The sequence below is a fragment of the Onychostoma macrolepis genome, chromosome 16 (assembly GCF_012432095.1).
Source record: "Onychostoma macrolepis isolate SWU-2019 chromosome 16, ASM1243209v1, whole genome shotgun sequence".
Lineage (NCBI taxonomy): Eukaryota > Metazoa > Chordata > Actinopteri > Cypriniformes > Cyprinidae > Onychostoma > Onychostoma macrolepis.
The window spans coordinates 1,004,747-1,028,502 of NC_081170.1; the positions used below are offsets into that span (position 1 = coordinate 1,004,747).

The 23,756-nt window shown below is 41.5% G+C and overlaps 1 protein-coding gene across 4 annotated transcripts; it reads right to left on the bottom strand.

Annotated features, from left to right (window-relative positions):
• Positions 1 to 1,290: 1,290 nt before the first annotated feature.
• LOC131521355 (tripartite motif-containing protein 16-like) lies at positions 1,291 to 23,369 on the bottom strand. 4 transcript variants are annotated; one of them, XR_009266271.1, is made up of 9 exons: positions 22,751 to 23,369; positions 12,492 to 12,587; positions 12,175 to 12,411; positions 11,459 to 11,618; positions 11,271 to 11,318; positions 10,917 to 11,053; positions 9,613 to 9,730; positions 2,208 to 2,295; positions 1,291 to 2,106 (listed from the first exon to the last, which is right to left on the bottom strand). XR_009266271.1 is itself a non-coding variant. In XM_058745983.1 (8 exons), exons 1-7 carry the CDS (start codon positions 23,321 to 23,323, stop codon positions 9,626 to 9,628), a joined length of 1,356 nt encoding a protein of 451 aa, XP_058601966.1. In that variant the 5' UTR covers positions 23,324 to 23,369; the 3' UTR covers positions 1,291 to 2,295; positions 9,613 to 9,625. The 4 variants fall into 4 exon arrangements, 3 of the variants coding, with proteins under 3 accessions (XP_058601966.1, XP_058601965.1, XP_058601964.1); XM_058745983.1 differs by having other exon boundaries at positions 1,291 to 2,295; XM_058745982.1 differs by lacking the exons at positions 1,291 to 2,106; positions 2,208 to 2,295; positions 9,613 to 9,730 and having other exon boundaries at positions 9,758 to 11,053; positions 12,175 to 12,399.
• Between the last annotated feature and the right edge of the window lie 387 nt (positions 23,370 to 23,756).

Genomic DNA, 23,756 nt, shown 5'->3' on the forward strand with positions numbered 1-23,756 from the left:
AGCGAAAATAAAGCCTTTAAATCTAGCTCTATGTTTATTTTTTGTAGTATATAAATGTGTGGCTATTTCTTAATATTTTTATGAGAGAGAGAGAGAGAGAGCGAGCGAAGATATTAACATATACAGTTTTCCAGGGCTTAATTTGTGCCGGAACAAACCGGATCCGGATCTGGCACCTCCGAAATCCGAACCGGCACCTCATTTTGTCGGATCCCCCTCCTCACGCACCAATATGAACGACGTTTGTGCTGACCTATAGTGTGCATATATGAAAAATCCTCTGTAATGACTGTGCTTGCGGCACATCTACATTTGAAATAAAGAACCTGAGCGCGCAAAAGACGCGACATGTGAACTTCTCTGCTCTCACAAGACATATGACTCATGTGATTTCTACAACCAGAATATGATACATTTGACAAAGAATTGATTGGAAGAAACGTTTAAAGCATGATTTTTCAAACTCATACATACCAAACAAGGATACGAACCCTTAAGCTATTTTGGTTATTAAAATGACATACACAATAAGTGATTAAAACATGATAGTCTAATGTGTGGGTTGCATACATAATATGGAGTTATGCATAGAAATCATTAGTTGCTCATAAGTCCTTTTAAGATGATTGTAGGTGCCTATGGAAAAGACAGTGTCTGTGTAGGACATGTTCTGTGAACAAAGGAATTATCAATAAGTGTTCTTTTTGATTCTTATGTTGCAAGCTGTTCTGTGAAAGAGGCTTGTTGGTTAGGCTTTCATCAGATGGGTTGGAGCTAGGGATCTGATTTACAATGTCCTGTTTTCTTGGGGCCTCTCTGGAATTTTGGCTCCTCATATTTCGATGTTCTGATCGAATCTTAATATGTCTGACTCGTTCTGATCCTACACCCAAATGGAGGCATGTACAAAGAATTGGAATTTGCACCTCAATGGGAACAGAAGGTAATTTGCATGAAAAACCCTGGGAGAGGGCACACCCATTGCAGTAAGCAAAATATCTGTAAAATTTTCAAATCTTTATTACCTTTTAGTTTACTTCTGTAGAAATGAGACCATTGTACCAGTCGCACTGAGACATTTCAAATGATACCAGACACAACTTTTAGTTCACTTGCATTGGCATTTTCAAGTAATCTTTTTGAGCAGACTGAGTAGAAGAAAGGATGGGTGAAGGGCGTCATAATCCGGCTCAAAGATTATGACAAAAAAAAAAAAAGAGGAAAGCGGGGATTTAACCAAAATATAACCACTTTATTTAAGTCAAGTCAAGTCAAGTCACCTTTATTTATATAGCGCTTTTACAATACAGATTGTGTCAAAGCACTTCACATTATCAAATTGGAGGATAGAGTGTCAGTAATGTATAATGATAAGATTAAACACTCAATTTTCAATTTTCAGTTAAAGGCATTTCGTTATTGAATTCAGAGCTGTCATTGTCTAGCTCAGTTTAGTTTAAATAGTATCTGTGCAATCAAATCGGCGATAATCGCTAGAAATTAAGTGTCCCCAACTGAGCAAGCCAGAGGCGACAGCGGCAAGAAACCAAAACTCCCTCTGAGACAGAATGGAGAAAAAAACCTTGGGAGAAACCAGGCTCAGTCAGGGGTCAGTTCTCCTCTGACCAGACGAAACCCGCAGTTCAAAAGTTTATATTTCTATTTTAATTTTGTTGCAATTTCTAACAATAGTAGTATTATGTAGTTAGGTATTTTATTATATTTTAGTTATTTTGTTATTTTTGGTTGATATATCTGGGGATATGTCTCTGGGGCTCATCTGGGTGTCCTGGTCTCCGCTGACGATCAGGGCTGTAGACATCATCTCTTGGTGCTGATCCACCATCTTACCGGATACGGACTGAGAAACAGACTAGGAAAGAAACAGACAAATATTAGCGTAGATGCCATTCTACTTACGATGTAACGAGCAAAATAATTGAACACAAGTGCCGGCAAACAAATAACACAAAAGGGTGATGTGCGAGAGAGAAACTCCCCACACACGCACCACCAAACAGGGGAAAAGGTAAGAAGCTTTTATAATGAGGAAAGACTCCGGGCCCAGGTGTCCTCCATCTACATTCGGACTGCAGCCCCGCCCCACTGAAACACAAAAACAAAACCACACAGCAGGCAGGTATGCAGGCCGTCACAAGGGATTTAAAAAGAAACAAATGGACAGAAGGGAAGGACGTTTCCTGCACCTTCACTCTGCGGGGTGTCTTGAAGATGCCTGTATATGTTTGTATTGTCTGCTTCTCAGGAGATCAAAGTATCTGAGGTTCTTTCATCCTGTAAGGAGTTAAATTATTTCCTTTATGAAAATAACTCCTCGTGAAGCCAAAACTTAGGAACTCTTACAATGCAAATGTCAGGCCACAAAACAAACTCTTCAATCAGGCTTTGATCTCTTTGTGAAGCCAAACACCCAGAAACCCTTACAATGCAAATGTCATGCCGCAAGACAATAAACTCTCTAATCAGACAAGAAGATCTGAGAGAAAGACCATTTGGTCCACTCACCCATCCTTCCACCCTGGGCTCATGGTACTGGTCACTGAAAGAACTCAAGTTGCTACTCTTACATAAATATTTACTATATCTTAAGAATTAATGATCTTAACCCCTTCATGTTTGGTATCATTTTAAAGGTCTCGGTGCGATGGGTAAACTGGTCTCAATTTCACAGCAGTCACTTATATTATGGGAAATATTGGAAACTTAAGTTAACTCTGTGCTCCTGTTGTGGGCGGTCTCCTTTCAAAACCTGATAAACATTGCTCTACAGGTGTGACCATTTGGGGCACGAGAACATCTCCTCCTGAGGCTTCTCATCCCCCATACACAGATCTAATCTGTTTTGGGGCAGAGAATAAATGTTTATGGGCCTTTTGTTCTGGTAGTATTTAAGGGAAAGTTGCAAATCAGTCAGGGCGATTTGTAGTCAGATCAGCCCGTAGTGTGGAGGGTATTTAATATGTTCCATACTATGTATCTTCTTCTTGAAGCCAGGTAAACATTTTACTCTTAGATTCATCTTTGAACAACTGATATTATGTATTTTCTTATTTTTGAATTGGCTTATTGTTTTATGTAATTGGCACGACACGTTTACCTGACTAATAATAAATTGTTATATTTGATTTATTCTGGACTGTCCTGAAATCATTATGACTATTAGACTGTGAGGAGGCTTTTGTTACCTCAAATCTACGGCCAGGATAGATCAAACTGAAGGCTCATGAATGAACGGAGCAGTAGGCACGTCATCGGAGACCTCAGATTTCTGTCTATCACTGGTGCTAGCAAGTTGTACGGGAAAAGACTAAATAAACTACGCTTTTTGTCATAAGCAAGCAGTTGGCGGCAGACAACTAGGTATTAGTCTACCTGCATCCTCTGACTAACATCGGACTGGCAAGTTTGTGATCGTGAGACCGGCGCTTCGGCCGACGCTATAGGCTCAAAAGAGACATTAGGTCCCCAGTGAACGGATAATTGAAAATATGGTATGTCGAGAATAATCAAATATCTAAATTAAATATATAAGCGATATTTGTGATCAATTTTTAATTAGTCTAAATTTAATGATCACTTGAAATTGGAGTCAGATCAAGCACGGAGTTAGACTAAAATTGAAACTAAATCCTGATAAATTCAGAAGCGCAAGTAAAAGACCGAACATGCATTAAACCTTCGTCCAGGCCGCTGGATTCCGTTGTTTGGGCTAGCGGGTGGATCCTTACAGTTGGTGACTGTCCCTTCCGTGATCTCCCGTTTCATATCGGCGAGGGTCTTTTCAGCGCAATGTCTAAAAAAGCTCCGGAAAGAGGTTTGAGCTTCTCCTTGCTTTTCTCCAGCTGCTGCAGTAAGTCACTTCTTATTTACCTTTTTAGAATTATTGAGGGAAAGTTTAAATGCACCCCATATAGACACATTTGTAGAATGAGTCGGAATACTCATCATTAGACCGGAGACCGTAGAAATCCGGTGGGGCTTATAAGAATTAGACAAAACCACATGATTCGACAGGGACATGATAGCAGCAGAGTAGATGAGGAACGAAGTCTCTTGAACCAAAATTAAAATTGGAATAACATCATACAAATTTTATTCTGGTGCTCAAAAGAGGGCTGTAAATTGCAACCTAAATTCTGTGATGAATAATTTCCTGTCACTATTGTCTATTGGCTTTACAATATAACTTTGCCACATTTGAAAAGCAAACATTTATGTGCAAAGAATTTAAGAGAAATTGTGATTAGATGAACTAAAAAGATAATTAATTTATCACTGGAACCTTTTGTATGTGAAAGTGAAGTTGGGCAAGACAGAGCAATGAAATTAAAAAATTGAGAACTTTAAAAGAAACTCTAATCTGGCAAACAATATGTCTCAGTCCGAGAGAACTGCTGCTTCCATGCAGAAGTCTCGGTCACTGTAAAATGAAGAGACATTTGAAATTCAAAATCTAATGTAATGCACATAATGACAATTTTGATGAGGCTTGTAGCCAGGCCTGAGGGTTAAACCCATTTCAGAAGACATGCACAACATTTCCTGTGGGAGAATTAGTCAAACAGTCAAATTAATCAAATTAAATGTATTGAAAATCACTCAATAGTAGTAAAATCTCTGAGATCACAAGATTTGGCTCAACAACACTGTTCAAAGCTCAGTCTTAACAAATGCAGCCTATAGTTTGGTTTTATTTTAAATTTGACAAAAATCACTACACATTTGTTTGATTCTTAGTCTTTGTCTTTAAGCAGACAGACAAACACGAATAGGCCATAAATTTAAAGCAACATGTGTACTTTGCATTTGCATTTGCTCTGGGTTTGCCCAACCCCCAAACCTTCTCACACTCAAATAGATTCTCAAGAGAATCAACTTAGTGACGTCTTAGCTCATAAACATAAGAAAATTGTGTCCAATCCCATGATTGTAGTCACAAAAATCTTCAGATTGAGCAATGATTTGGCCTGTGCCCTCAGTATGTGCTTGCAGTTCATTGAATGTTTACAGCAGCACAATTCATAACTGGCTTCCAGTTTGGCCTGCTGCTGTGCACATGATGCACATGCTAGGACTGCTGTAGACACAGAAACAAATCTTCAAAAAGATCAGTGAGATGATAACCAATCATTCTAAACAAGTTGCTCAGAAAGCCCTCCAGAGACCAGTAATACATGTATTCTAATTCATACTATTTTTAATGTAATATAATTCATATTATAACAACTTTATAATATATTATATTGCAATGGCCAAGAATGGCCTTAATCTCATGATGATTCGACATTAATTTAGAGGAAGAAAGAAAGTTGTAGAAGAATAAGAGGAATGATCAGAATGTAGAAAGAGGGAATGTGTACGAAGAAAGAAGTTGGGAGCACTATTAGTGTTGGAAAACTGGAAAGAGAAACACAGAAGGTAATGAGAAGCAAGAATTGTTAGAAAGGAAAATGAAAGGAATAATGATCAAACTAATGAGAAAGAGCTTCCTTATCTTCTATTTGTGTAAGAATCTTCAAGGAGAAAAAATAACATGTCCAGAATTTGCTAATCTGATTGCAATATCTTGAATAGGCCAAATCCATCCAGGGCCATAAGATGTTTTAAATTTGATTTCATTGATTTGCAACCCAGTAACAAGGGAAGGTATACGTTTTGTCTTTTCCCTTGCAACAAAACCACAAACACAGTGGTGCAAGTGTTAGCAAACTAAACCATTCCTCTCTGGGAAGGACAGCCCATATGAAATCTGATCAGAGAACTCATTTTTACTGGACATGTGATTAAAGTTGTGTGTAATGTTAAAATCAGGCAGAAATTCACAAGTCTTCACAGACTGCAGAGATGAAAATGGTCAAATTTATGAAGAGAATAAGAAAATACTAATTGCTAAGCTAACATTGCAGCACCAAAACTGGCAAGCTAATGCCCTGAAAACAGATCTGACTGTGTAAACAGTAGCATTTAGAAGTTAAATTTCCCAGCAGATCTGGGTGTCATGATGTCTGTAAGACAGCAGACCGTGTAAACTCAGCTGTAGCAGCTGCTTAAGGTGCAACATGCTTAGACGGTGCTGAAACACTAGCTTCCAGATCTGACCATTAACACTGTTTATTTTGGACTTTTGTTTGCAAAACATGATCATGAAAATGATATATGCCTTTGTAAACTAAAACAAATTTGCTCCTGATGATATGCAATCTTGGATCACAACCATCTGCATTAACTGTATGGCTGTGGCCATTACAGGAAAATTAAGATGCACCAGTCTTCAAGCAAATTGTGAAAAGGCTCAAGATTAGGCTGTTTTTGTCTCTGTCTGTTTCCCTTTCAGATTGGCTGCTACCATCTCTGAGGGATAAATTCCACAAGGGTGCCTGGTCCCACCTACAACAACTTGCACGCACACAACAAGGAGACGGGGGTGTAGATACTTCAAGGGGTCATTCACATCTCATAGCAATACACAAATAGTTACATGACCTCCCGGTGTAGTGCCGGAACAAAAATTGTACAACACAGATTATGGTAGGCCAGACATCACCCATCTCCTACACACAAACATACACAGCAGCATACAGAACATACTTTCATTATTGCAACTGCACAATATGCTTACTAGGTATTGAACATAAGGACATTCAGGTCTAAATTACTCACATCATTCAAACCTATCAAGCATTATTGACTTCATGCATATAAGTCAAAGGAAATTTTTTTTTATAATTTCATTTCAATTATGGCAAACATTTTTGCAATTTTAAATTCTTGTGCAAATTGTATGGTCTTATGGACGTACTGTATGTAAACACTGTAATGTGCATAGGACTTGCATGGCTACAGTCACACATCAATTGATTCAAATTATATTTACAAATTCTAAAATGAGACCTATTCAGCAATACAGCTGGTCTCTTAGGACAAAATATTTATCATGTCCAATCATTGGCATTGTTGTGAACTAGGGGGCCCACTAGTTTGCAGCATATGTCTAATGGCAATGCAAATTTATCCAAATAAATAAGATCTGATATGAACACTCAAACTTACATTATCAAGTGTGACTTAGTCTGCACATCAAATGCACAGAGAATGATTGAAAAAGTTGAACTACAGATTTTAAATCTTTCTGTTAATCTCATTCTCTGATTGACCCAGCTGAAACCTTAGGTCTGCATTAATGCTTCGCAATTAAAACAATATAGACAATTTTATGATGGTAATTATGAAATTGTATATTTTTATGTTTAAGTATGTGACATATTTTAATTATGCATACCACTGGTAAATATACTGGTTATACTGATTTTGCTACTTCCCTTTTATTCACCCAGACCAAGAACCTAAATCCAAATTACATTATTTAGTGGTAATAAACAATCTGGCAACCAAATGAGACCTGTCCACTAAATATTTGACTCTGAAAAATGGAGACCTTATTTACCACTCGCACTTTTGACATGATTGTTATTTTGTGTATTTTTGTTTATCTTATAACCCTCTTTTCATCCCACAAACATCACCAAAGTCATCAGTTTTTGGTTATTGCACGGTCATTCAGAAGTTGTTTAGATGTCTTGCATGTATTGGAGTATCGTCAGTGAAATGATTCTTCACCTATGGAGATCTGACAAATTCGGCAAATCACACCTTATACCTGAAGGTGACTGAAGGCTTCTCAGTGGGTCAGATAAACATCCTGGGGAGGACGGCACTGGACACAGATGTTTCCACAGAATAGAAGGACACTTTCAACTTCCTTGATCAACTCAACAGCCCTGATACAAGAAGTAATCCTACAAACTGATTACCATCACAGCCAGTGCAGGTGGAAACACACCTGACCAAAAGACTGCCGCAACAAAGGATGCTTACGCTCAAAAGACTGGGCATGTCACTGATGTGATTTCTGCAGTGCTTTCCTCAACCTGCCTTAATGCTGTTCTTTCAGGTGACCACTCTGCTCCTACATGTATCAACTAGTGCTGCCCACTCTGCAAAGACTTTGGCAGTAATGAACATCATACGGAAATAATTTCCTTATGGTACCTTAGGGACCACTCAACGTTTGTCCCAAAAAGTTTGATCTGAGAGAAAGACCATTTGGTCCACTCACCCATCCTTCCACCCTGGGCTCATGGTACTGGTCACTGAAAGAACTCAAGTTGCTACTCTTACATAAATATTTACTATATCTTAAGAATTAATGATCTTAACCCATTCATGTTTGGTATCATTTTAAAGGTCTCGGTGCGATGGGTAAACTGGTCTCAATTTCACAGCAGTCACTTATATTATGGGAAATATTGGAAACTTAAGTTAACTCTGTGCTCCTGTTGTGGGCGGTCTCCTTTCAAAACCTGATAAACATTGCTCTACAGGTGTGACCATTTGGGGCACGAGAACATCTCCTCCTGAGGCTTCTCATCCCCCATACACAGATCTAATCTGTTTTGGGGCAGATAATAAATATTTATGGGCCTTTTGTTCTGGTAGTATTTAAGGGAAAGTTGCAAATCAGTCAGGGCGATTTGTAGTCAGATCAGCCCGTAGTGTGGAGGGTATTTAATATGTTCCATACTATGTATCTTCTTCTTGAAGCCAGGTAAACATTTTACTCTTAGATTCATCTTTGAACAACTGTTATGTATTTTCTTATTTTGAATTGGCTTATTGTTTTATGTAATTGGCACGACACGTTTACCTGACTAATAATAAATTGTTATATTTGATTTATTCTGAACTGTCCTGAAATCATTATGACTATTAGACTGTGAGGAGGCTTTTGTTACCTCAAATCTACGGCCAGGATAGATCAAACTGAAGGCTCATGAATGAACGGAGCAGTAGGCACGTCATCGGAGACCTCAGATTTCTGTCTATCACTGGTGCTAGCAAGTTGTACGGGAAAAGACTAAATAAACTACGCTTTTTGTCATAAGCAAGCAGTTGGCGACAGACAACTAGGTATTAGTCTACCTGCATCCTCTGACTAACATCGGACTGGCGAGTTTGTGATCGTGAGACCGGCGCTTCGGCCGACGCTATAGGCTCAAAAGAGATATTAGGTCCCCAGTGAACGGATAATTGAAAATATGGTATGTCGAGAATAATCAAATATCTAAATTAAATATATAAGCGATATTTGTGATCAATTTTTAATTAGTCTAAATTTAATGATCACTTGAAATTGGAGTCAGATCAAGCACGGAGTTAGACTAAAATTGAAACTAAATCCTGATAAATTCAGAAGCGCAAGTAAAAGACCGAACATGCATTAAACCTTCGTCCAGGCCGCTGGATTCCGTTGTTTGGGCTAGCGGGTGGATCCTTACAATCCTTACAGGCATGTTGACAATAACGTATATCTTCAACATTGTCTATGACCAGATACGTTTTCAGTGGACTTTCAAAATTAGCTTTGCTTGAGAAAGCATGAAAATACATTTTTTTAATTTTTTTTGTTTGTTTGTTTGTTTTCCCTTTGGATTAATCAAATAGGTTTTGCATCAAACACAATGTGATTTTCAGCAATTGAAATCTGGCAGCACCCGTGCATTTTTTCGCTTGGGCGAGCGTTTCGCAGCTTACCTCCCACATGAAATCAGCCGCATGCCAGCAAGCCACTGAGAGCACGCAACAATCCTGACTTGTCCTGACTTGAGGTGCCAAAGCTGCTGTGAATCCGCATGCCCGGAAGCTTCCGTAACTGACATAGATTTACAGAAAATGACAGTTTTATTTATTTATTTTTTGTAAATAAATAATTTTACATACTTATTCCCAGCACTTTATTAAGCTTTAAGTTACATCTCAAATAACAAGGGATCAACTTATAATCATGTTTATATTAATTAGCCCGTGAACTGGGAGCATTCGCAGCTTATATGGACGGAACGCCACTGGGATAATGTACATCCAGCTCGTTGTTATCACAGAATAAAGCCTGCGATAACAACTGGCTGGATGTACATTATCCTGCTTATTACACGGCTGCTTACCACAAAAGTAAATAATTAGACACGAAACACTGATCTGAGTTGTAATATTTTAACACAAAGCTTCTATGAACAAAGTAGTTGCTAGCAAGCGGCAAGTTCAAACTAGAGGGACATTTACAGGATACGGTGCAGTCATACCACTTATTACACAACATTTCACCACATAAATAATTATGCCACTAAAAGAAATTGATTTAAGATGAAACGGTTTTAAAATCTTACCAGTTTGTTAGTTATCTTATAATCCATTACAGTGTACAAAATCATTTTAGCAGCTCCGTTTGTATGAAACGAGAGTTACCCAGATGAGTCTGTGTTATTAGTTTTACTTTAGTTGTTATCAGGAATAACATACCTTAGAATATGGTAACATTATTTCACTGATAGAAGTTCAGATGCAGTATTAATGTCATGTAGAGAAAAGAAGAGACTCTATAACATCTCACTGTTACTGTTTCATCATGCAGCTCAAAGCATTATGGGTAGAATCTCTCATCAATCTATTCTGATTCATCAACACAGTTTCGCTGATGATCCAGAAAAAACAGTAAACCCAGCATAGAGTGGCTGAGTGAATGTGGTCTGGACTGTGTGGATGAGGCTCATTGTGTCAGAGACGCTGTAGAAGGACAGAGTTCCTGCACTGTGATCCACAAACACTCCTATTCTACTGCTGATGGGCTTCACAGAGAGATCAGTCCGTATGTTATTGTGTCTGAATGAGTAACTGGAGGTACAGCAGAACAAACTCCAGGACTGATCATTAAATCCAAATACACGCTCATCACCCCGTCCCTTCCTGCTGATGCTCTTATATGACACTGATATACACACACATTCACTCCACTCCAGCTCCCAATAACAGCGTCTACACACACTCTCTCTACACAACACCTGAGAATAATAATCAAATCTTTCTGGATGATCAGGATACGACTGCTCTGTGTCAGTGACAGTAATCACTCTGTTGTTCTCAGACAGAAGGAGGCGTTCATTCACAGTGTTCAGATCCAGAGTGAGCTGATGGGAATCTGATGGAGATAAAACACATCAGAATCAGGAATTATGAATCGGTTTAATCTTTTCATGTAGCTGAACTCTTCATGTTCAGTGTATCATCAATGTCTCAGTACAGAGGACCAGATATCCTATGCAAATCATCATTTACATCAACTCTTCTTTCATCTTCTACAGAAAGAACATGAACACACTCAGTTAGTTTTTCTGCTTGTTTTCTTACTGACTTACATTGTAGAAAGTCGTTCCTGCTCCACAGAACAATGTTGGTGAATGTGACTGTGGAAATCAACAGACATGAACAGTGTGATTCTCATGATCCTGCATCCATTCCTAAGATATTCCTAATATGAACCTCTCCATTATATGAGATGATGATGGACTTGTTTCTGAGAAGAGATGAATCTCTAGAACTGTACCTCTGTCTGAGATCGTCTTGAGCTCCTCTTTGCAGAAATCCTCCAGTTTGTCTCTCAGCTGATGGACAGATTCTCTCAGATCATCAAAAGAGAAGAGAGAACTGAAGAGATCGTCATTTCCATCTGTAGATTCAGGAGGTGCTGAGAGAGACTGGAAACTCTACAGAAAACAGAAATCAAAACTCATCAGCTCCACACTTCACCCAATAACTTGCACCAACAACAGATTTGTACGGCTCTTGTTAACTTGACTGATCTTTAGTAACTCACCTCAATCCAGCACTTTCACAACATCAGCTTCATTCTTCACATATTCATTACATCACATTAGAGTTACAGATTCTAGTATTTGCCACTTAACTCTCTGGGGTCGGCTGTATCGCCGGCGATACCAGATAGGTTTTTTTAAGATCAGTGCAAAAGACACTAAAAATACTCTGTTGATTTTGGTCACACAAATAAGTGTTATGCATCAATTGAAACTGTATATGTGAACTTAGGAAATAGTTTGGGCGATAAAACATCTGCTAAGAACATAGATGTCCATCTAACGGCTCAAGTGCATCAATAGAATCTAATTGTAGGACTGAATAGATTTGCTCAGGAAAAGCAGCTCAAAGGCTGTACAGTATTGCATTATAACTTTAGAGCAGTTAGTGTCACAGCAGGATCTGGCTCAAGTCCACTATGATCCAGTTCTTCTAGATATCTGTTACCTGCAGGAACTGGATGTGATCCTGTGTGTGTGAAAGCTGCTCCAGCTCAGCGTCTCTCCTCCTCAGATCATTGATCTCCTGCTCCAGTCGCTCCAGTCGTCCTTCAGCTCGACTCACTGCAGCCTTTTCCTGACCTCTGATCAGCTGTATCAGCTCAGAGCAGCTTCTCTCAATGGATGAGCGAATGAGCTCCGTAAAGATCCTCTCACTGTCCTCCACTGCTGTCTGTGCAGAGGGCTGTTAGGACACACAGTGATTCAGGATTCAGTGACTCTGAACTGAGACTGAGACAAACTTCTCTTCTTCTCCAGACTCACCTTATGAGACTCCACAGCTTCTCTCAGCCGCTTAAGATCTTTCTCTCTCTGCTGGATTCTCTGCTGGAACATCTTCTGCGTCTCCTTCAGCTGCTTCTGCAGGACAAACGGATGATAGTAAATATCAGAGATATTATATCCTGTTGTTTTATTGATATAAAACTGACTTCAAACAATGTTTTGCATTCACTGCTTTCATATTCTCATTCAATTTACAGTTTGATGTAGGCCTACTAAACAATACATGATGAAGTTTCAGGACATTTTATTTGACGTTTATGTACTATTTATGTAAATGCATAACTTTGATGTGTTTTAGGCCATGTTGGCCAATCAGAAGCCTGAAAAAGATTCCAGTAGGCGGAGATAACAGCACAGGCTCCGACGTGACAAGACAAAATCTCCGGTTTTGCTGTCTACACGACGTCTCGGGTTACTTACATAACCCATGTTCTCTGAGTAGGGAACGAGACACTGCGTAGCTTTACGCAATGGGAACACCCCAGGTGTGACGATTGTCTGAAGCCCTTATAGAATCACGCCAATTCATTGGCTGATGGTGCGACATACCGCCCCTACGTCATACGTGATTGACATAGACCCACGCTCGCGCCATCTTATCCTCAGATTTTCCTGTCAAAGAAGCAAGTCGACAGCAAGAGGAGCTTGGCAGCGGACGCAACGTCTCGTTCCCTGCTCAGAGAACATGGGTTACGTAAGTAACCCGAGACGTTTTCTTTCATAGGTTCACTCAACGCTGCGTAGCTTTACGCAATGGGAACGATATACCACACACGCAAAGCTAACGCGCTGCCAGATCTGGCCCATTACAGACCAGAACACCAAAAATACAGCTGGCTCAAACAGAAAGAACCTGGGAACACATCAAGGTTATAGAACCTCACAAAAGTATGGGGAGAGGGCCAACCTGCCGCCATACAAATGACCTCCAGGGGTACCCCTCTAAACAAAGCTTGGGAGGAGGCCACCCCACTGGTGGAATGAGCTCTGATGTCTAGAGCTGAAGGCAGACTGCACACCTCATAGGCCAACGAAATAGCATCCCTAACCCAGTGGGATATTGTGTGTTTAGACGCGGCTAGCCCTTTGCGGCCTGCACCAAAACACACCAAGAGCTGTAGGGACTGACGCCACTGGCTGGAACAGTCCATATACATCTTCAGGGCTCTAACAGGGCAGAGTAGATGAAGATCATCGCCCTCACTCGATGAGGAGGGAGAGAAAGCCTGCAGCACTACCACCTGTGAACGAAAAGACTTAGAGAGAACTTTGTGGACATAACCAGGCCTAAGTCTTAAAAATGCCTTGACCAGACCAGGAGCAAACTCAGTGCAGGACTCACTGACAGACAGAGACTGCAGATCTCCCACACGCTTAAACGAGGCCAAAGCCAACAAAAGAGTAACCTTTAGCGTCAGAATCCTCTCGGGAGCTGAATCTAGAGGTTCAAAAGGAGGCTCCAGCAACCCCTTCAGGACAACAGAAAGGTCCCAAGAAGGCAAACTAAGAGGATGAACGGGCCTCAAGCGCTTAACCCCACGCATAAAGGAGGACACCAAACGATAGCCGCAACATAGACTCTCAGGGTGGTAGCGGCCGCTCCAGCCGAAAACTTCTTGTAGGAACTCCAGCACTGAACCAATCGGGCAGTTAACTGGGTCTACAGCATGAACCAAGCACCAGAATTCGAAAACCCTCCATTTGGAGGAGTAAAGCTTCCTAACGGAAAGGGCCCTGGCACTATTAATAGTCTCACGAACTCCGTCTGAGAGATCAAAAGTTAAGGCGACCCAAGATCGGCCATACCCACAACTTCCAGATCTCTGGATGTGGGTGCCAAATTCTGCCCTGAAGCTGACACAGTAGGTCTTTCCCGACTGGAATCTCCCACGGATTGCCCTCCAGAAGGGAAACCAACTCTGAGAACCACGTCTGGGAAGGCCAGAACGGGGCTACTAGGAGAAGGCAGACTCCGCATGTCTTCACCCTGCACAATACCGCTGGGATGAGCTTGACTGGAGGGAATGCATAAAGTTTCATGTCCAGCCAAGGTTGCGCTAGCGCATCTATCCCCAGAGAGGTAGGATGAGAGAGGGAGAACCAAAGGGGGCATTGGGTTGACTCCTGAGACACAAAGAGGTCTACCTCTGCCCCCCTGGCGATAGATCTGAGACACCACTGCCATGTTGTCCGTCCTGACGATGACATGAGAGTGCGCCAGGAATGGGAGAAAGTGAGTGAGAGCAAGTCCGGACCGCTCTCAACTCCAGGCCGTTTATGTGCCAGGCTAGGTACTTGCCTGACCAGACACCGCAAGCCGGCCTTCCCTCGAAGACCGCCCCCCACCCTGAGAGGGAAGCATCCGTCGTTATCATTTGGCGACGGCAGACTACCCCCATAATCACTCCTTTCCGGAGAAAATTGGGGTCCCGCCACACTAAGAGGGGCGAATACCCACGGACTTCATTCACCAGAGGAACCGTCTCATATGAAGCAGCCCCAAGGGAAGAACCAGGGAAGCCGCTGCCATGAGGCCTAGGAGCCTGCGACACAGGCCCACTGACACGCGACGGCCTAGCCTGAAGTGGGCCAAGCACGATTGGATGCTTTCTACCCAAGCAGGGGCCAGACGGGCCTGCATCGAGGTTGAGTCCAGACAGACTCCCAAAAATGTGGTCTGCTGGGCTGGAGTGAGCACGCTCTTCTGGCCATTCAGCCGGAGGCCAAGCGCGCGAAGGTGAAGAAGAAGTGCTATATAAATGCATCATTCAAGGAGAGAGTCCCTGTGATGAATCGCCTGCTCCCTGGAACTGGCTAAAATGAGCCAGTTGTCCAGGTAGTTGAGGATCCGGATGCCCTAGAGCCGCATCCATACACTCGGTGAACGTCCTTGGGGCCAGAGCTAGCCCAAAGGGAAGAACCTTGTATTGGTAAGCCTTTCCCCCGAAGGCGAACCTGAGAAACTTTCTGTATCTCTGAACCACCTGGATGTGGAAGTAGGCATCTTTCAAGTCGAGCAAATTGGAGTGTGTAACCTAACTGGATCGTACAAAGAATATGGAGGTATGGAGGAAGGCCGACAGAGGAAGCGGAGCGGAACATATCAAGGGGGAAATCAACACAGGGTCCCCGCTCAGAACGTCCCCCTGAAGGGAGGGACATGTATCTGGCCGAAGCAGAGGAGAGCTCATAGCTTGCATGACCTAATGAGGCCATAAAGGCAAGGGCAGGAGATACTGACTGTTCTGTGCTGAACAGCTGACAGATGTCCTAACAGATATCTTCAACACCTCGCTGAGCCAGGCAGTCGTTCCCACATGTCTCAAATCCACAACAATCATACTGGTACCAAAGAAATCACCTGTGTCCTGTCTAAATGACTATCATCCCATAGCACTGACTCCAATCATGATGAAGTGCTTTGAGAGGTTAGTCATGCACAACATCAAAACCAGCCTCCCCAACACATTCGATCCGCTCCAGTTTGCATACCGTCCAAACCGCTCTACGGACGATGCAATTTCCTCCACCCTCCACCTGGCTCTTATCCACCTAGTAAACAAAGACTCTTATGTTAGAATGCTGTTCATTGACTTCAGCTCAGCATTCAACACAATAATCCCACAACAGCTCATTAACCCTCTGCGGTCTGAGGATGTTTTGGGGCCCCGGAGAAGTTTTGACATGCCCTGACATTTGTGCTTTTTTCAGTTGCTTATAAACATTTAATGGCTAAAGTCTAAAAACACTGTATTCAGCACAAACTGGGCTACAATAATATGTGAGCAGCTTGTACGTATGTGATTGTGTTTTTGAGAAAACATGCGTGGTTACAAAAAAACGAAAATTTTAAAGTAACTGAAATAAGGCCATAAAACACATACAAAACATTTGTTCACAAGAATTTTGAGAACTGGATTTGGAGCCTAGAATATTTGCTTCAAAATGATCTGAAAATAATCTAACTCACTCAGTCAGAGAAAACAATATATTGATTTAAATTTTCTAAGTCACATTTTGAGTGGAAAGGCTCTATGCGAGAGGGCGTGACTCACACCTGAGAAGACAAAGGCCCGCATAATGAGCTCCATAATGAGCCATTCAGTCAGGTGTGTGACTGAGAGAGAAGAGTTACAAGAAAGAATGTGAGGAAAAAAGAAATGTGTATACATATAACTATCACATAAAATAACTTGAGATTCACTTGGGAGTGCAGTTAAACAGTTTATTAGGAACAAACAAACAAATAAACAACAGAAGAGTCAAGACATCGTGGGTGCAATATCCAAAATATCCAAAACAGTGGCAAGAAACTGGAATCCAGGAAAATGGGAGACAGCAGAAACTGCATGAGAAAACACAAAACAGACGTGAGCAACACAATGAACGGACAAAGACAAAGCAAACATGGTGAAAATACATACACTACCAGTCAAATTATTTAAACAGTAAGATTTGTAATGTTTTTTTTTTTTTTAAGAAGTGTCTTCAGCTCATTTATTTGATCCAAAGTACAGCAAAAACAGTACATTATATTTATTATAATATATAGGCCTACATATTCTTACTATTCAAAATAAATAAAGGGGCTTTCTACAGGGGCACCACTGAGAGTGTGCTGACCAGCTGCATCACTGTCTGGTACGGGAACTGTACTGCAGCAGACCACAAGACCCTCCGGCGGACAGTGAACACAGCTACAAAGATCATCGGTGCCCCTCTCCCCTCCAACCTGGACATTTTCCTTACACAATGCACCAGCCAACCTTACACAATGCAAAGCCAACAGTATCGTGAAGGACTCCACACATCCCTCCCACAGTCTCTTCCAGCTCCTACCATCAGGAAGATGGTACCGGAGCATCAGAGCCCGCTCTGCCAGACTGCTCAACAGCTTTTTCCCCCAGGCTGTGAGAGCCCTGAACTCAAATCACCCCGCCCCTCTCTGAACTAGAGGTCTGCAAGCCCGTCGGGTCCCGACGGGGCCCGACGGGGCCCGACACGCCGAGTCCATTCGGACCGGGCTCGGGCCGTTTTTTTTTTTTACAGATCGGGCTCGGGTCGGGCTCGGGCTCATTTAGCTTCTCTCCTTTTATTGTGACCATATACGCACAGAGCACACATGGCTAATTAAATACTGATTATTTTATAAATATTATACATCGCCTAAGCAATACGCGACGCATACGCACACATTAGCATACAAGTGACCATGCAGAGCATCAGGAAGAAGTTGGAGCGTGGAATTACAAAAAGTTCCCAATGCTTCGGGAAAAGCTGCATTTTGATCAGCCATGCATTTGATGATGATCCACGCCATCTCCTCACTGGATGCGCCTTTAGAGAGAAATGCATCTTTAGGGATTTTATAATGAAAGAGTTTTTGTTTTCGATTCGAATTATTTCGCTTTAAAGTAGTAATTCAAAGCTTTCTATAGATACTATATTTATCAAGTCAGTGAGGCAAGTAGGCTATATGCTGTGTTTCGTTTTTCAGAACGCCCGCTTGCTCAAAACCGAAACTTTTTATTCTTTTATTTTTATGAAAGCACATTTTGTTGATATTGTGAGTGCACGCAAATAAAAGTAGACCCTTTACGGTTCGAACAACGTAGCCTTTACTCTTACCTTTATGAGCAAAAATGACAGCGTATTTTGAAATGTTTCCAATGCAAGTGATCATTCTTGCGTCCTCTAAAGCGCGCTTCAGCTTCCACTCTCTGCACAAACTACTGGATATGCATCAGTGCACATTTATCTAGCTCAAGCGTTTAAACTAACATTGTGGAGCTGTTTTATAATTATAGATTTAATTTTAGAGAAGTCGTGATGATTTGAGAAAGCTAAATTTATCAAACGTAGGCAATGATCAACTCGCTGTCTGCCGCTGGCTGCTTGATCGTAACTTTAAAAACAAAACTTACATTTAACGAATAAAAAAAAAAATTCTCCAAACGTTTTTCTAAATTAACTTAATAAAATAACTAAACGAATTACAATCACTTTGCCATTTCATACAAAACTGAACTATTTTAATAGCTGAAACGGTAGTAGATAAGCTGTTTTGGGAGAAGGGGGAAAAAAGACGGGCTCGGGTCGGACTCGGGCCGAGAATTCTGATAAGCTGTCGGACACGGGCCGGGCTAGGGCCTGAGCGTCTCGGGCCAGGGCTCTACTCTGAACCCCCATACAACCCCCCTGTAAAAAACACCTGTAGTAGCACACTCTCCTCCTCTATGTGCACTAGACATTTTTCACACACACTGCTGTGTGTATACAGTCCCACAAAAGACTCAGTAATATATGCATGTTTACATGCTCATGCACTACAAATCATCCTGCACTGTTCCCCAGCCAGCTGCTTGACTCACAATGTTTCTCTTTGCACATGTACAGTATTTATCTGAAGCATTCGTATAGTTTGTATAGTTTGTATTTTTTAGTTTATGTATAGGTAAAAAATTTTTTTTATATATAGTATATTTATAGTCAAAATCTATCAGTAGGATAGTTGTGTATAGGTTTATACTGTTTTACTTCATTGTTGTATGCCTGTATTTATGTAGCACCGTGGTCCTGTGAGGCACGACATTTCGTTTCACTGTATGCCCCCATATGTAGCGGAATGACAATAAAGCTCAACTTGACTTGACTTGACTTGATGCGGGGGGAAAGCGCTGGGCGTCCCTTACAACGTGTGCAATGTCTGCAACCTGTAACAACTCTGAGGGGAGAAAACTTGAAGCGTCTCTTACCTTCAACGGTCGCCGAAGAGGGGAAGTGGCCTGCGCTCCTCGAGACGCCCCTGGTGGTGAGGATGCCGTATAGAACCACCTCTGCTTTGGTCGGCAAGTCCTACATGGCGGCGGGACAGGCAGGTGTGGCTCTCCACACTATGGCCATTCTTCAGGCCTACCAAGCGCAGGTACTGAAGGAGATGGATGAGCGGGACGGTGTGACCCCCGAAGCTGTTAAGGAGCTTCGCAGGGCTACCGACTTGGCCCTTCATGCTACTAAGCATACAGCGCGGGTGGTTGGACACAGTATAGCAGGTTTGGTGGCGGCTGAGCGCCACCTGTGGCTGAATCTGACAGAGATCAGGGATCATCCTCAGAGGCTGCAGTGTATAAAATATCCTCCAACCCGAAGGAAACGGCATCCCGTGCTAGACAGTGCAAGACAGCTGCGAGAAAACTGGACCGGAGAATTCATGCGGTGACGCCCAGGCAATGGAGGGAGAGAAAGTGAAAACTGCTCACTCTCCATAGCCTCGAGCTCCACATCCGAACTCCAGGCCTCCGGAGCAGCGCGGTGGGGAAGAATGGCAGATTCCCGATCAAAAACCGTGAGTCTAGCACGCAAGGTTTTAAGAGTAAAATTCTCGCAGTACTTGCAGTTAGAAATGCCAAAGATAGCATCTCATGCATGGGCCAGGCTCACACATCTGATGCACTTACCATGCTGGTCGTCACTCGAGATGAGGCGAGAGCACGGTGGTTGGCACCGACTAAAGTCCATTCCACTCACCGCTAGGAGAATAACAATTCCACAGATGCGGTCGCTGAAGTTGAAAGAATCCCAGACTAAAACGTTGTGAAGAAATGGGCCAGAAAAACCGCGAGAAGCGAATGCTTCTGAAGAGAGGAAGATCTGAGGATAAGATGGCGCGAGCGCGGGTCTATGTCAATCACGTATGACATAGGGGCGGTATCTCGCACCATCCTGGGGTGGTTCCCATTGCGTAAAGCTACGCAGCGTTGAGTGAACCTATGAAAGAGAACAACACTGCAACCGGAGTTTTTGAAAATCTTCACCCTGGCAGGAGTTTTCAAAATGTTCGGTTTCAGTGACCTGGTGCAGCGTTTGCGTGACGACGAACGGCCAAACTGCATAGAAAAAGCTGCAGTTTTGAAAATAACCAATCACTTAAATGAACTAATGGGCTGAAACTATTTCAAACACATTTTGAACTTTCATTGCAAACAAACATTCCTAAATTGTAATATGATTTCAGGAGCGTCAGAAAAAAATACCTAAAACAGGGGACGTTAACAAGAAAATTTGTAATGGGAGCTGCTGACAGAGATGCAGGAAACACAGGTGATCTGAGAAATCTTATTAAATTACTTTATATGCATTTTTCACAATATATTTCAATTATATCATCATGCATCTGTAAAACCTAAAAATATGAATTCTGGTATCTTAAGATTTTTTGTATGTTTTGTATATTATTATTATTATTATTATTATTTCTGCATTTCACCTCTGCTGTAGTTTGTTTATTTCGAATAAACCTGACATTGTATACTACATATTGTTGGCTATGTGACATATTGTTCCTATTCTTCCATGCTGATGGCTGAGCGGAGCGGATCTCCAGTCAAAGAACATCTCCAAAGCGCCATGAACCATCTGACTAGTAAGTAAAACCTCAAACATTCAAAAGTTTACCAAATATTCAAAAAAATATCAAATATTTCCTGTATGTCCTACAAGGCCATCTTGTTGAAGTCTGCTCTGAGGACACTTCATACACAAAAACTTACAGAGGGGTCCATCATAATTCGAAAAAAGACACAGATGATAATAAAAAAAGTTATTTGAAATTAAAATTAATAACGGTAAGACAGAACCAGAGTACTGTGAACCCACCTCACTTCAAACTGTAACGGTCTGTATGTATATTATTTTCTAAACTTTAAATGTAGTGATGTTTTTGTTCAAGTAGACTTTGTTGCTTGTGGAAACCTCACACGAGCCTGAAAGGTACTTAAAACTTAAAATATTATTTGCACTCTTGAAGACTGTTCACCAAAGATTACATTTCAGTCCAGCAGAATTTTCTGCACACTTCACCACCGAGGCCAAAATGAGCATTGTGAATGTAAGAGCCTCACACTACATTGTTTGTTTGAATCATATTTCAGGGCAGTTCGTGAAGACAGATAACCTGGACAGAAGTCAGTTCCAGATCCAGCCTCCACACCAGACTTCTCACTCACAAGGATTGCTGTCTACTAGATATTATGTGTACTCTTCAGACTTAGGTTCATGCAGATATTATTCAGGGACATGAACACTTGAATATTGCAAAAATAGAGAAACTACCTTATTTAAGAATTTTGTGTTAATTGCGTGAAAATTAAACAAATATATATTTCTTTTACTGTTTTTTGTTTTGTTTTCCAAAGCACCTAAAAGCCAATTCACACTGCCATACTCCAACAGGATGAAAGTGTGAACTGATCATAATGCTGTATGTTAGGTTTGAGATTCATTCAACTTGGTTTGCTGATTAAACATGATTAAATATTTGTTCAGAATATTGTCGTTGTTGTGACTATTCATCTGGGAGGGGTGTGTATCAAGTGGTTTGGTTATGGTTTTGTTGAGGCTGACATGTGGAACCCATCTGGTCCAGCGTACAGGACCAGAATAGGGCCAGCTATGGTCATACAGGTATGGTCATACAGGACCTCAGATCCCACATAGCAATTTTTCTCTGGCCCAGCTCCGGCCCACATAGCAATTTTTCTCTGGCCCAGCTCCGGCCCACACAATCAGCTTTTGCTTTGCCCCACATACCGCAATGAATTACAGTCCTAGACAAGGGCCACACATGGGCCATAACTGGCCCAATTCAGGGCCAGTTATGGGTAATTAACTTGGCTGAGACTTGGGCCAGTTATGGCCCATGTGTGGCCCTTGTCTGGAATCCAGATCTGATCCACACTAGGACCGTCATTCATTGCGGTATGTGTGCCAAGCAAAAGCTGATTGTGTGGGCCGGAGCTGGGCCACAGAAAAATTGCTATGTGGGGTGATGATCGGTTACAATCATCGAACATCAGTTACAATGAAGATTATGGTCTGTTTCACACTGTAAGCGTAAGTATTATAAAAGTGAAACTGACACAGACATAGAGCTTCATACTGACAGTGTTTCTGCTGTGTAGCAGATCTTGTATTTTGACTGATTAAAGTATATATTTTGTCAAAGAACAGGTGAATATTTCACTCCATTATTTTATGTTGTTTAATCAAAGCCTGTTTTACAAAAGATTGTCGATAAAGGTTTATGGTGCATTTTCAGCAAACAGCGAAACTCTTCTTGCAGCTGCTGCTTATTTCCGCTGCCGTGTGCAGTGTGAATGTTGTAAGCTGTTACTATGGTGCCGATATAAACACATTAAACTAATATCAGCAATATTTCATAAGTGTCTAATTTTAAATACCTGTTTCTCTGTCTTCTGTGCTGCAGCTGATACAGTGTCGTGGTTTTTATGCTCATCCATCGTACACAGCACACATATACATTTCTGGTCAGTGCGACAGAAGACCTCAAGGAGCTTCTCATGTTTCTGGCAGATCATCTCCTGCAGTCGTCCAGTGGCATCAGTCAAATTATGTCTCTTTCCTATAAACCAACTCTCATGTTCCTCAAGGTGATTCTGACAGTAAGAGTTCAGACACATCAGACAGGACTTGACAGCTTTGTATTTTCTTCCAATACAGACATCACACAGCACATCTCCAGCTCCAGCGTCACAGTCAGCAGAAAGTTTGGTCTTCTTCAGTTTCTCCACCACTTCAGCCAGCATGGTGTTCTCAGCTAAAGCAGGTCTTGGACTGAAGGTCTGTCTGCACTGAGGGCAGCTGTAGACTCTCATCTGATCCTCCTGATCCCAGCAGTCTGTAATACAGCTCTCACAGTAACTGTGTCCACACTGGATGGTCACTGGATCCTTCAGGAGATCCTGACACATTGGACACAAGAACTCAGCCTGAGTAATTCTGGCTTCTGCCATTTTACTGCTTGAATACAGAGACACAAACACAGAACAGCTCACTGCACTTCAGTTTCTCTTTCCCTGAACACACGTGTTTCCTGTTTCCTGGTTCTGTTTTTGAGGTACACAATGTTGGGGAATAACTAGTTACATGTACATGAATTTACCAAATTACATTATTTAATTACCAAATAAGGTAACACTTTATTTTAAGGTGTCCATAATACAGAGTAATTACCTAGTTAAGTACTTAGTAGTAGCCATTGTACTTACACGAAACAAAATGTATGTAACTAGGTTATGGAACAGCCTGTACTAACAGTTTGTAATTATGTACTTATAATAGGCAGCTACTGTTACACATATGTAACAGACCAAGTCTGTTACACAGCTACTTATGTAACCAAAACATTGTTACATATCTGTTGCAGACTTTATACAACATAATTAT